The following is an 11,792-nucleotide window of genomic DNA, read 5'->3' as shown; positions in this document are numbered from 1 at the left end:
CAATTTATAGGCAATGCCACCAAATACTAATTGAGTGTATGTAAACTTCTGACCCACTGGGAACGTGATGAAAGAAATAAAAGCTGAAATAAATCATTTTCTCTCCTATTATTCAGACATTTCACATTCATAAAATAAAGTGGTGATCCTAACTGACCTAAAACAGGGATTTTTTACTAGGATTAAATGTCAGGAATAGTGAAAAACTGAGTTTAAATGTATTTGGCCAAGGTGTATGTAAACTTCCAACTTCAAATGTATGTAAGAATGCTGTTCATTGACTACAGCTCAGCATTCAACACCATAGTACCCTCCAAGCTCATCATCAAGCTGGAGGCCCTGGGTCTCAACCCCGTCCCGTACAACTGGGTGCGGGACTTTCTGACAGGCCGCCCCCAGGTGGTGAAGGTAGGAAACAACATCTCCACTTCGCTGATCCTCAACACTGGGGCCCCATAAGGGTGTGTGCTCAGCCCTTTCCTGTACTCCCTGTTCACCCACGACTGCGTGGCCATGCACGCCTCCAACTCAATCATCAAGTTTGCAGACGACACAATAGTAGTGGGCTTGATCACCAACAACGATGAGACAGCCTACAGGGAGGAGGTGAGGGCACTCTGGGTATGGTGTCAGGAAAACAACCTCTCACTCTACGTCAACAAAACAAAGGAGATGATCGTGGACTTCAGGAAATAGCAGAGGGAGCACCCCCCTATCCACATCGAAGGGACAGCAGTGGACAAAGTGGAAAGTTTTAAGTTCCTGGGCGTACACATCACAGACAAACTGAATTGGTCCACCCACCTATTAGGTAGTTGTTGGGGAATTGTTAGATTACTTGTTAGATATTACTGCACTGTCAGAACTAGAAGCACAAGCATTTCGCTACACTTGTATTAACATCTGCTAACCATGTGTATGTGACCAATACAATTGTATTTTATTTTTTAAATGGAGGGAAAAAAGAAACGTCCCAAATAATATGAATTGCCCTGAGGCCAGGTTGCTGAACCCCAATATATGGTGTTATGTATTATAGAGATCCGTAATATAGAGATTTACTGCCAAGGGAGTGGGCTCACTCACAATTTTGCTTAAGAACACAGCAATGAATAAAGAATGGTACCAACACATCCTCCGAGAGCAACCTCTTCCCCATCCAGGAACAGTTTGGTGACGAACAATGCCTTTTCCAGCAAATAGGTAACATTTAATACTAATTGTAATTCGGAACATAATCATACTAAATGGGTGATGGATATCCACAAATGAATACATACCATACGAAACATAACATATTAGACTACTTGTAGTTCCTCAGCCTTATGTACAGAATAATACGAAATGCTTTGAGAGCAGGTTGCAGCCCTCCCCATTCTCACCCCTACTCTCCCCCCATTGTATGCACGTGATGGGGTGATAGCAACCGCACAGCGCGAATTCTCGGAGACTTTACCCGCGCATGGCATCTCAATCCGTATAAAAAGCGCAGACTAGACGAGTGATGCAACTCTTTCAGAAACAAGTCGGACTTGAACAAGCACATTCAAATGAAACGAAAAAACTGTGAATATTTACTAACAATGACTGTTTCCTAAAACACAGTCCTAAAACACAAAATGTGTCTTCTTACAAAAACGGTGCGGTTGGAATTTGGATATTTTGAGTCTACTCTTAACTCGTAATGTTTGTACCATTACTTCACACTTTGGGTGATGTGAGACCATGTTTTCATGCGGAGAATTCTGTTGAATGATAGAGAAGAACCATGCATCAGAGTAACAGCAGTTTGCTCCACCTGGGTCAGTGGGCGTGTAGGGGTCAGGAGGACGCGGAGAGCCCAGAGCAGGCTAACATGTCCGGAGAATCGCTCCACAACCTCTCGTTGGACTGCTGGCTCCATCTCCTCTCCAGAGACTCTGCTCCGGAGCTGTATGGGGACAGCGCGAACATGACGGTGTGTGTTCTGAATACCCTCCAAAAGTCCTAACCATTAGGGTGACAAACGCAAAACTAAGTTTAGATCAGGTGTAACTTCATAGTAGCCCTGCTAGAACATAGAGGAGTGATGCTCAGGGATCTGCAACTCTGGACCTAGAGAGCTACTACTGGTTGTGCAGGCTTTTCTTCCAGACTAGCACTAACTAATCTTTTGCAAGAAGTCTGACCAAGACACATTATTTTACCTCATTGGCATGGGGAAATGGTGTACCCCCACCGGACTGAGGAGTGTAGCTGACTTATTTGTTGTTGTAATATCGCGAGTGGACATGTCCGTTTCCCCATTAAAGATGCACTCTGCATAAATTGCTAAATTTCCTGGTTGCTAAAATTAGAATAGTTCGCTTAAGTTTTGTTTGTGATAAAACACGCAAGTATAGTGTAGAGAATCGTTGTACCAGCTAAACCTCTGAAATATATTTTTCATAACCACAAATATTGTATTTAGATTGAAGCTGGTGTACAAAACTGAATATAAAAGATGCAAAAACGAAATTTAAGAACTGGAAACGCTTCTTAGACTTGCTTTCAATGAGAATGACAGATTGAACTCACATATCTATTTTAATTTGGCGGGGTCACCCAAAAAGTTACATATTTTAAGTTTAAAGATCCCAGCTTTAAAGTCCTAAAGGTAAATTATCTTGATATAAAATATATTTTTGTTGTTGTGGGTTAGGATAAATCAATTTAAGATTAACTTTATTATTTTTCTTTTTGATTATTATTAATTAATGACCGTACCAAACCATTATGTATCAGGATTTGACTCTTGACTGTGTTTCCTTCTTCCAGATGCGAGTGGTCATTGCTCTGGTCTACCTGGTGGTGTGTGCTCTGGGGCTGGTGGGAAACCTCCTGGCCCTGTTCCTTCTCCACTCCCGCCACCAGTTGCACCACTCGTCTATTGACTTCTTTGTGAGGAGCCTGGCCGTGACTGACCTCCAGTTCGTCCTCACCCTGCCCTTCTGGGCTGTGGACACTGCCCTGGACTTCCGCTGGCCCTTCGGCAGGGTCATGTGTAAGATTGTCAGCTCTGTGACCACCATGAACATGTACGCTAGCGTCTTCTTCTTGACGGCCATGAGCGTGGCTCGCTACTGCTCCCTCGCCTCCTCACTGAGGATAAGCAGCCCCAAAATGGCTGCGGCTCGTGCCAAGTGGGCTAGTTTTGCCATCTGGGTGGTGTCACTGGCGGTCACGATGCCCCACGCCATCTACTCCACCACAGTCCAGGTTTGTTTGACTGATTTTATTTGCCAATTTAAAAATGCATGTAAGGCTGTTTGTGTGTACATCGAAACAAAACGCATCAATTGATGTCAAACACTTAATTCCATTGTGGTGTTTTTGATGTTTCTAGGTGTCTGCGGATGATGAGCTGTGTCTCGTCCGGTTTTCTGGATCTGCCTCGGGTCACTGGGACTCTCAGATTCTACTGGGCCTCTACCAGACACAGAAAGTACTGCTGGGATTTGTGGTTCCCTTGGTAGTGATCAGCGTGTGTTACCTCCTCCTGAGCCGGCGAGTCAGTGGCGTAGTTGGCAGCGTTGGGGTCATGGAGAGTTCAGAGAGGTCCCATCAACGGCGCCGCTCCAAAGTGACCCGCTCAGTGACCATCTTGGTGCTCTCCTTCTTCCTCTGCTGGCTGCCCAACCAGGCTCTGACACTATGGGGAGTGCTGATCAAATTTGACCTGGTGCCCTTTAGTAAGGCCTTCTACAATGCCCAGGCCTATGCTTTCCCTCTGACTGTTTGCTTGGCTCACACCAACAGCTGCCTGAACCCCGTGCTGTACTGCCTGATGCGACAGGAGTACAGGGCCGGACTCAAGGAGCTGCTGCTCCGAGTCTCGCTGTCCATCAGGAACTTTCTCACCCTGGCTCTGAGGGGGAAAAGAGTGGAGGAGGCACCGCCTAGCATGGTGGTTACACACAAGGATGTCAACGTGTGACTGACTGGAGGGCCATAAGGATGCATTTCATTTACAAGTTTCTCATAGTGGAGGCTGCTGTACAGGTCAGGAACAGTCAAGTTGGAAAGTAGCCTACATGAGTAATTGATTAAATGTTTTCAGCTCGAGACCCAAATGAGAAATATACCGTCCTTCGGCGACTTAAATTAAGAAGAAACCGTGTGTGAATATAGATGTATTCTCTTAACTAGCGACCCACATGCCCAGGGCCCACTTTGGGTCCTGACCGATAGTTTAAGAAACCCCAATTAATTAATATACTGACATATGCATTTTGTTGATTCATTGGACACACACATTAGTGAGGTATTGTGGGAGCGGAGATATCAGTGTGAGTCTACTAAATGGGCAGTGCAGTTCAAATGTGATTTCCTTGTTTTTTTGTGTTAGAGCTGTTTGAAAAAAATCCTGAAATGTCATCCTGTTCAGGTGGGATGGGACTTTGGGCCCCACATCATGACTTCACAATAAGATCTGACTATAATAGACCAATAACTCACCAATAACTGTTCATCTGGGCAAGGGGGTGGGCTCAAGAACATCCTATCAGCTAATCAGGGTTGTGTATGTCAATATTTTCACATTTGTTTCCTAACGCCCACATGATCAGACTGAGCATTTTAAGGGCCAAAGGAGGCTCAGGGAAATGAATCTAAAAAAGATTTATGTTGAAGTTATTTTCATTAAATGAACACATACAGTGATTTATTAGACATACAGTGATTTATTAGACATACAGTGATAACCAGTGGAAGCAAAATAACCCCATAACATCAAAGATCCACCACTATATTTTACAGTAGGTACAGTGCCTTGCAAAAGTATTCACCCCCTTGGCGTTTATCCTATTTTGTTGCATTACAACCTGTAATTTAAATGCATTTTTATTTAGAGTTAATGTAATGGATATACACAAAATAGTCCGAATTGGTGAAGTGAAATTTAAAAAATTACTTGTTTAAAAAAATATTTAAAAAATAACATTGAAAAGTGGTGTGTGCATATGTATTCACCCCCTTTGCTATGAAGCCCCTAAATAAGATCTGGTGCAACCAATTACCTTCAGAAGTCACATAATTAGTTAAATAAAGTCCACTTGTGTGTAATCTAAGTGTCACCTGATCTGTCAATGCTCTCAGTATACCTGTTCTGAAAGGCCCCAGAGTCTACAACACCACTAAGCAAGGGGCACCACCAAGCAACCAGCTCTATGAAGACCAAGGAACTCTCCAAACAGCTCAGGGACAAAGTTGGGGAGAAGTACAGATCAGGGTTGGGTTATAAAGAAATATCAGAAACATAGAACATCCCATTGAGCACCATTAAATCCATTATTAAAAAATGAAAAGAATATGGCACCACAACAAACCTGCCAAGAGAGGGCCATTAACCAAAATTCACAGACCAGGCAAGGAGGGCATTAATCAGAGAGGCAACAAAGAGACCAAAGATAGATTGGAGTATCTCCATAAGACCACTTTAAGCTGTACACTCCAAAGAGCTGAGCTTTACAAAAGAGTGGCCAGAAAAAATAAGCAAAATTGTTTGGTGTTCACCAAAAGGCATGTGGGAGACTCCCCAAACCCTGAAGGAGCTGCAAAGCTCCACAGCGGAGATTGGAGTATCTCCATAAGACCACTTTAAGCTGTACACTCCACAGAGCTGAGTTTTACGAAAGAGTGGAAAGAAAAAATAAGCAAACATGTTTGGTGTTCACCAAAAGGCTGGTGGGAGAAAACCTGGAAGAAGGTACTCTGGTCAGATGAGACTAAAATGTAGCTTTTTGGCCATCAAGGAAAACGCTACATACAGGGAAATTCTTGAAGGAAACCTGTTTCAGTCTTCCAGAGATTTGAGACTGGGACGGAGGTTCACCTTCCAGCAGGACAATGACCCTAAGCATTCTGCTAAAGCAACACTTGAGTGGTTTAAGGGGAAACATGTAAATGTCTTGGAATGGCCTAGTCAAAGCCCAGACCTTAATCAAATTAAGAATCTGTGGTATGACTTAAATATTGCTGTACATCAGTGGAACCCATCCAACTTGAAGGAGCTGGAGCAGTTTTGCCTTGAAGAATGGGCAAATATCCCAGTGGCTAGATGTGCCAAGCTTATAAAGACATACCCCAAGATACTTGCAGCTGTAATTGCTGCAAAAGGTGACTCTACAAAGTATTGACTTTGGGGGGGTGAATAGTAATGCACGCTCAAGTTTTCATTTTTTTTGTCTAATTTCTTGTTTGTTTAACAATTTTAAAAAATTGCATCTTCAAAGTGGTAGGCATGTTGTGTAAATCAAATGATACAAACCTCCCAAAAATGCATTTTAATTCCAAGTTGTAAGGCAACAAAATAGGAAAAATGCCAAAGGAGGTGAATACAAGCCATTGTATGGGGTTATTTTCTGCGTGTGGCCAAAGAGCTTTTCATGTCATCTGACCAGAGCACTGATTCCAAGATGAGTCTGCTAAAGGGCTTGGCACTTGGATTTGGAACCAGTGCTTTGGTCACATGTCATGAAAATCAAACTCTTTGCCCACGCACACCAGTGGTGGGTTTGTCGTCGAAATGAGAACGCAGAAAGGAACCACATACCTACTGTAAAATATGGTGGTGGATCTTTGATGTTATGGGGCTATTTTGCTTCCACTGGTCCCGGGGCCCTTGTTAAGGTCAGCGGCATCATGAACGTTACCCAGTACCAGGACATTTTAGCCCAAAACTTGATTGCCTCTGCCAGGAGGTTGAAACTTGGCTGCAAGTGTATCTTCCAGCAAGACAATAACCCCAAGCACACATGAAAACCCACAATCAAATGGTTAATTCAACGGGTATCTCCGTCTCCGGACTTGAAACCCATTGAAAACCTGGGGTTTGAATTTAAAAGGGAAGTCCATAAGTGCAGATTAAGGATATCAAGGATTTGTACGGATTCTGTGTGGAGGAATAGTCTAAGATCCCTCCCAATGTGTTCTAAAACATTTTAGAAAAAGTCTCAGTGCCATTATTCTCCCAATGTCAGGTATTGAAAACAAGGGTGCCAATAATTTTGACCCCTACCTTTTTGAGAAAAAAATGTATTATATTATTTTATACTAATACAATAGCTCAGAGAAAAATATTTAGTTTAACAAATCATTTCAACAACAAAAACATTGCATATTTTATACAGTAATTTTTGCTCGTATTTATCAAGGGTGTCGATCATTTCAGACCCCACTGTATATTCAGGATCAAAGTTTGTCATCTGCGGTAACTGAGCTGGCAAAGTCTGTGATATTTTGAAGTGGGACAGGGGAAGGGGGCAGAGATGAAAAGTTATGTGATGAGTGAGTTACCCCCATGCAATGTAAAGCACTTTCAGTTTTAGAAAAGCACTATAAATGATCATATAACCACAGATGGTTCATCATCAATACATCCTCATTATGCTCAATAAATTCTTATCACATCATTTTGAATGTACATTTTTATCTTTTAAAATGAACCTTATTTGTTTATTTTTCTGCTCCAGGAATAGCAGCAAATCACAAACATATTGATGAGATTGTTGTGGGTTGTCAGGTCATCTTAGCCAAAAATGCTAAAATACCTCCAGTAACTATGAATGTGAAACAATTATTTGAAAACTATTTTTAAAGTATACAGTAAACTATACAGTTAAACAACTATTCACCTACTAAATTGCCATCAGGCTTGCAAAATAACACATTGACATCTTAATGAAGGGGCATCAGTTGATGTTGGTGATCTGTTTTGCTGTACATACAATGCTTTGATGTATGTTAAGGACTGTGAATGTAAATAAAGAGTGGCAAACTGATTTTCACATGCTAGAATAGTCTTTCTATACACCATCTATACACCATACACCATCTATCTATACACCATACACAATCTATACACCATACACCATCTATCTATACACCATACACAATCTATACACCATACACCATACACCATCTATACACCATACACAATCTATACAACATACACCATCTATCTATACACCATACACAATCTATACACCATACACCATACACAATCTATACACCATACACCATCTATCTATACACCATACACCATACACAATCTATACGCCATACACCATCTATCTATACACCATACACAATCTATACACCATACACCATCTATCTATACACCATACACCATCTATACACCATACACCATCTATACACCATACACAATCTATACGCCATACACCATCTATCTATACACCATTCACAATCTATACACCATACACCATCTATACATCATACACAATCTATACGCCATACATCTATACATCATACACAATCTATACACCATACACCATCTATCTATACATCATACACAATCTATACACCATACACAATCTATACACCATACACCATCTATCTATACATCATACACAATCTATACACCATACACAATCTATACACCATACATCTATACATCATACACAATCTATACACCATACACCATCTATCTATACATCATACACAATCTATACACCATACACCATCTATACACCATATACAATCTATACACCATACACCATCTATCTATACACCATACACAATCTATACACCATACACCATCTATCTATACACCATACACAATCTATACACCATCTATCTATACACCATACACAATCTATACACCATACACCATCTATCTATACACCATACACAATCTATACACCATACACCATCTATACACCATACACAATCTATACGCCATGCACCATCTATCTATACACCATACACAATCTATACACCATACACCATCTATCTATACATCATACACAATCTATACACCATACACCATCTATCTATACATCATACACAATCTATACACCATCCAATGAAATTCTTACTTGCAGGTTCCTTCTGGACAATGCAACAGCAATAAGAAATAATAAAAGATAAGAATAGGAACATAAAGTAAATGGATCAGTAGAAAATAAACATTTTAGCGTAAGCATAATACAGGAAGGCACAATTTATAGTCCAATATTTACACGTGTTTTGGGGACGTGGGGATTGGGGGGGGGCAAGTGTTTAAATTGTGCACTATTTAGCAATCATAATAAGAGTATGGTAGCATAAGTTGTGAAGTGTGTGTAGCATGAAAGTGTGTGTGTGTATGTGTGTGTATATATCTGTGTAGGTGAGTCAGTGCACCTGTTCAGTCCAGTTCAAGTGTTTAGAAGTCTGATGCCTTGTAGATAGAAACTGTCTCTGAGCCTGTTGGTATCAGACCTCATGCTCCGACACCATCTGCCTGACGGTAACGGGGTGAACAGCTCATGGCTGGGGTGTTTGGGGTCCTTGATGATGCTGCAGGCCTTCCTCAGGCACCGTTTCCAGTAGATATCCTGGATGTATGGGAGCACGGTCCCAGTGATGTACTGAGCCGTCTTCACCAGTCACTGGAGGGCTTTGCGGTCACCTTCTCCTCCCTCTTGAATCCTCCTCCCCCTCCTCCCTCTCTGCAGATGACTTCGTCAACCATTTTGAAAAGAAGGTCGACGACATCCGATCCTCGTTTGCTAAGTCAAACGACACCGCTGGTTCTGCTCACACTGCCCTACCCTGTGCTCTGACCTCTTTCTCCCCTCTCTCTCCAGATGACATCTCGCGTCTTGTGACGGCCGGCCGCCCAACAACCTGCCCGCTTGACCCTATCCCCTCCTCTCTTCTCCAGACCATCTCCGGTGACCTTCTCCCTTACCTCACCTCGCTCATCAACTCATCCCTGACCGCTGGCTACGTCCCTCCCGTCTTCAAGAGAGCGAGAGTTGCACCCCTTCTGAAAAAACCTACACTCGATCCCTCCGATGTCAACAACTACAGACCAGTATCCCTTCTTTCTTTTCTCTCCAAAACTCTTGAACGTGCCGTCCTTGGCCAGCTCTCCTGCTATCTCTCTCAGAATGACCTTCTTGATCCAAATCAGTCAGGTTTCAAGACTAGTCATTCAACTGAGACTGCTCTTCTCTGTATCACGGAGGCACTCCGCACTGCTAAAGCTAACTCTCTCTCCTCTGCTCTCATCCTTCTAGACCTATCGGCTGCCTTCGATACTGTGAACCATCAGATCCTCCTCTCCACCCTCTCCGAGTTGGGCATCTCCGGCGCGGCCCATGCTTGGATTGCGTCCTACCTGACAGGTCGCTCCTACCAGGTGGCGTGGCGAGAATCTGTCTCCTCACCACCCGCTCTCACCACTGGTGTCCCCCAGGGCTCTGTTCTAGGCCCTCTCCTATTCTCGCTATACACCAAGTCACTTGGCTCTGCCATAACCTCACATGGTCTCGCCTATCATTGCTATGCAGACGACACACAATTAATCTTCTCCTTTCCCCCTCTGATGACCAGGTGGCGAATCGCATCTCTGCATGTCTGGCAGACATATCAGTGTGGATGACGGATCACCACCTCAAGCTGAACCTCGGCAAGACGGAGCTGCTCTTCCTCCCGGGGAAGGACTGCCCGTTCCATGATCTCGCCATCACGGTTGACAACTCCATCGTGTCCTCCTCCCAGAGCGCTAAGAACCTTGGCGTGATCCTGGACAACACCCTGTCGTTCTCAACTAACATCAAGGCGGTGGCCCGTTCCTGTAGGTTGCTCTACAACTCTACAATGCTCCATGCTCTACAACATCCGCAAGTACGACCCTGCCTCACACAGGAAGCGGCGCAGGTCCTAATCCAGGCACTTGTCATCTCCCGTCTGGATTACTGCAACTCGCTGTTGGCTGGGCTCCCTGCCTGTGCCATTAAACCCCTACAACTCATCCAGAACGCCGCAGCCCGTCTGGTGTTCAACCTTCCCAAGTTCTCTCACGTCACCCCGCTCCTCCGCTCTCTCCACTGGCTTCCAGTTGAAGCTCGCATCCGCTACAAGACCATGGTGCTTGCCTACGGAGCTGTGAGGGGAATGGCACCTCAGTACCTCCAGGCTCTGATCAGGCCCTACACCCAAACAAGGGCACTGCGTTCATCCACCTCTGGCCTGCTCGCCTCCCTACCACTGAGGAAGTACAGTTCCCGCTCAGCCCAGTCAAGTGGCTGTTCCACTGGATGTCATAAGGTGAAAGCACCAATTTGTAAGTCGCTCTGGATAAGAGCGTCTGCTAAATGACTTAAATGTAAATGTAAATGTAAATGTCGTGGATGGAGCTATTCCTGTACCAGGCCGTGATGCAACTGGTCAGGACGCTCTCGATGGTGCAGCGGTAGAATTTGGAGGGGACCCGGGCTGGCATGCGGAATTTCTTCAGCCATCTTAGGAAGAAAATAAGCTGTTGCGTCCTCTTGACAAGAGTGGTGGTGTTGTTTTTGGTCCATGTCAAGTCCTCGTGATGTGGACGAGGAGGAACTTAAAATGGCTGACTCCTTGGGGGCCTTTTCTCCGAGTCAAGGCTCTGTACATGGAAATGACAAAGAGTAGGAAATTGAGACCCGGTCTTGACAGACGTTTGCCTCCATAGTTCCTCTATGACCTTTTATTCACAATAACAACACGGCCAGGGTCTGAATACCCAACACCACACACATCCATGCTCTGTATCGGCAAGCTCATGGCTCTAGGGCTAATTAACAGTCAGATAACATCAGCCCAGCTCCAGCTAGATTACATTTCAACATAACCCCTGTGTCTGTCGGAGTCCTCACCTGCTGCCAGAGACTAGGTCAAAAATGTAAGATAGTGTCAATGTAATATTATAATATATTACATTATTATCTCGGGACCAGAACAAAAACAGATACTCTATTTACTGTTCAGGCTTTCACAAGACTTTAGTT

The 11,792-nt window shown here is 43.6% G+C and overlaps 1 protein-coding gene across 1 annotated transcript; it reads left to right on the top strand.

Annotated features, from left to right (window-relative positions):
• Positions 1 to 1,526: 1,526 nt before the first annotated feature.
• LOC115113999 (relaxin-3 receptor 1-like) lies at positions 1,527 to 7,785 on the top strand. Its single transcript, XM_029641933.2, has 3 exons — positions 1,527 to 1,957; positions 2,797 to 3,237; positions 3,365 to 7,785. The coding sequence occupies exons 1-3, from the start codon at positions 1,769 to 1,771 to the stop codon at positions 3,953 to 3,955; spliced, it is 1,221 nt and encodes a 406-aa protein (XP_029497793.2). The 5' UTR covers positions 1,527 to 1,768; the 3' UTR covers positions 3,956 to 7,785.
• The last annotated feature ends 4,007 nt before the right edge of the window (positions 7,786 to 11,792 follow it).

Source organism: Oncorhynchus nerka, linkage group LG9b (assembly GCF_034236695.1).
Source record: "Oncorhynchus nerka isolate Pitt River linkage group LG9b, Oner_Uvic_2.0, whole genome shotgun sequence".
In the NCBI taxonomy this organism is placed as follows: domain Eukaryota; kingdom Metazoa; phylum Chordata; class Actinopteri; order Salmoniformes; family Salmonidae; genus Oncorhynchus; species Oncorhynchus nerka.
This window is presented reverse-complemented; position numbering and strand designations above follow the sequence as displayed.

Excerpts from the sequence above, each read along its gene's own strand:
- LOC115113999 (XM_029641933.2), top strand. The coding sequence starts at position 1,769 with ATGCATCAGAGTAACAGCAGTTTGCTCCACCTGGGTCAGTGGGCGTGT. Across the intron at positions 1,958-2,796 it reads GGGACAGCGCGAACATGACG|ATGCGAGTGGTCATTGCTCT; the intron begins GTGTGTGTTCTG and ends TCCTTCTTCCAG. Across the intron at positions 3,238-3,364 it reads TCTACTCCACCACAGTCCAG|GTGTCTGCGGATGATGAGCT; the intron begins GTTTGTTTGACT and ends TGATGTTTCTAG.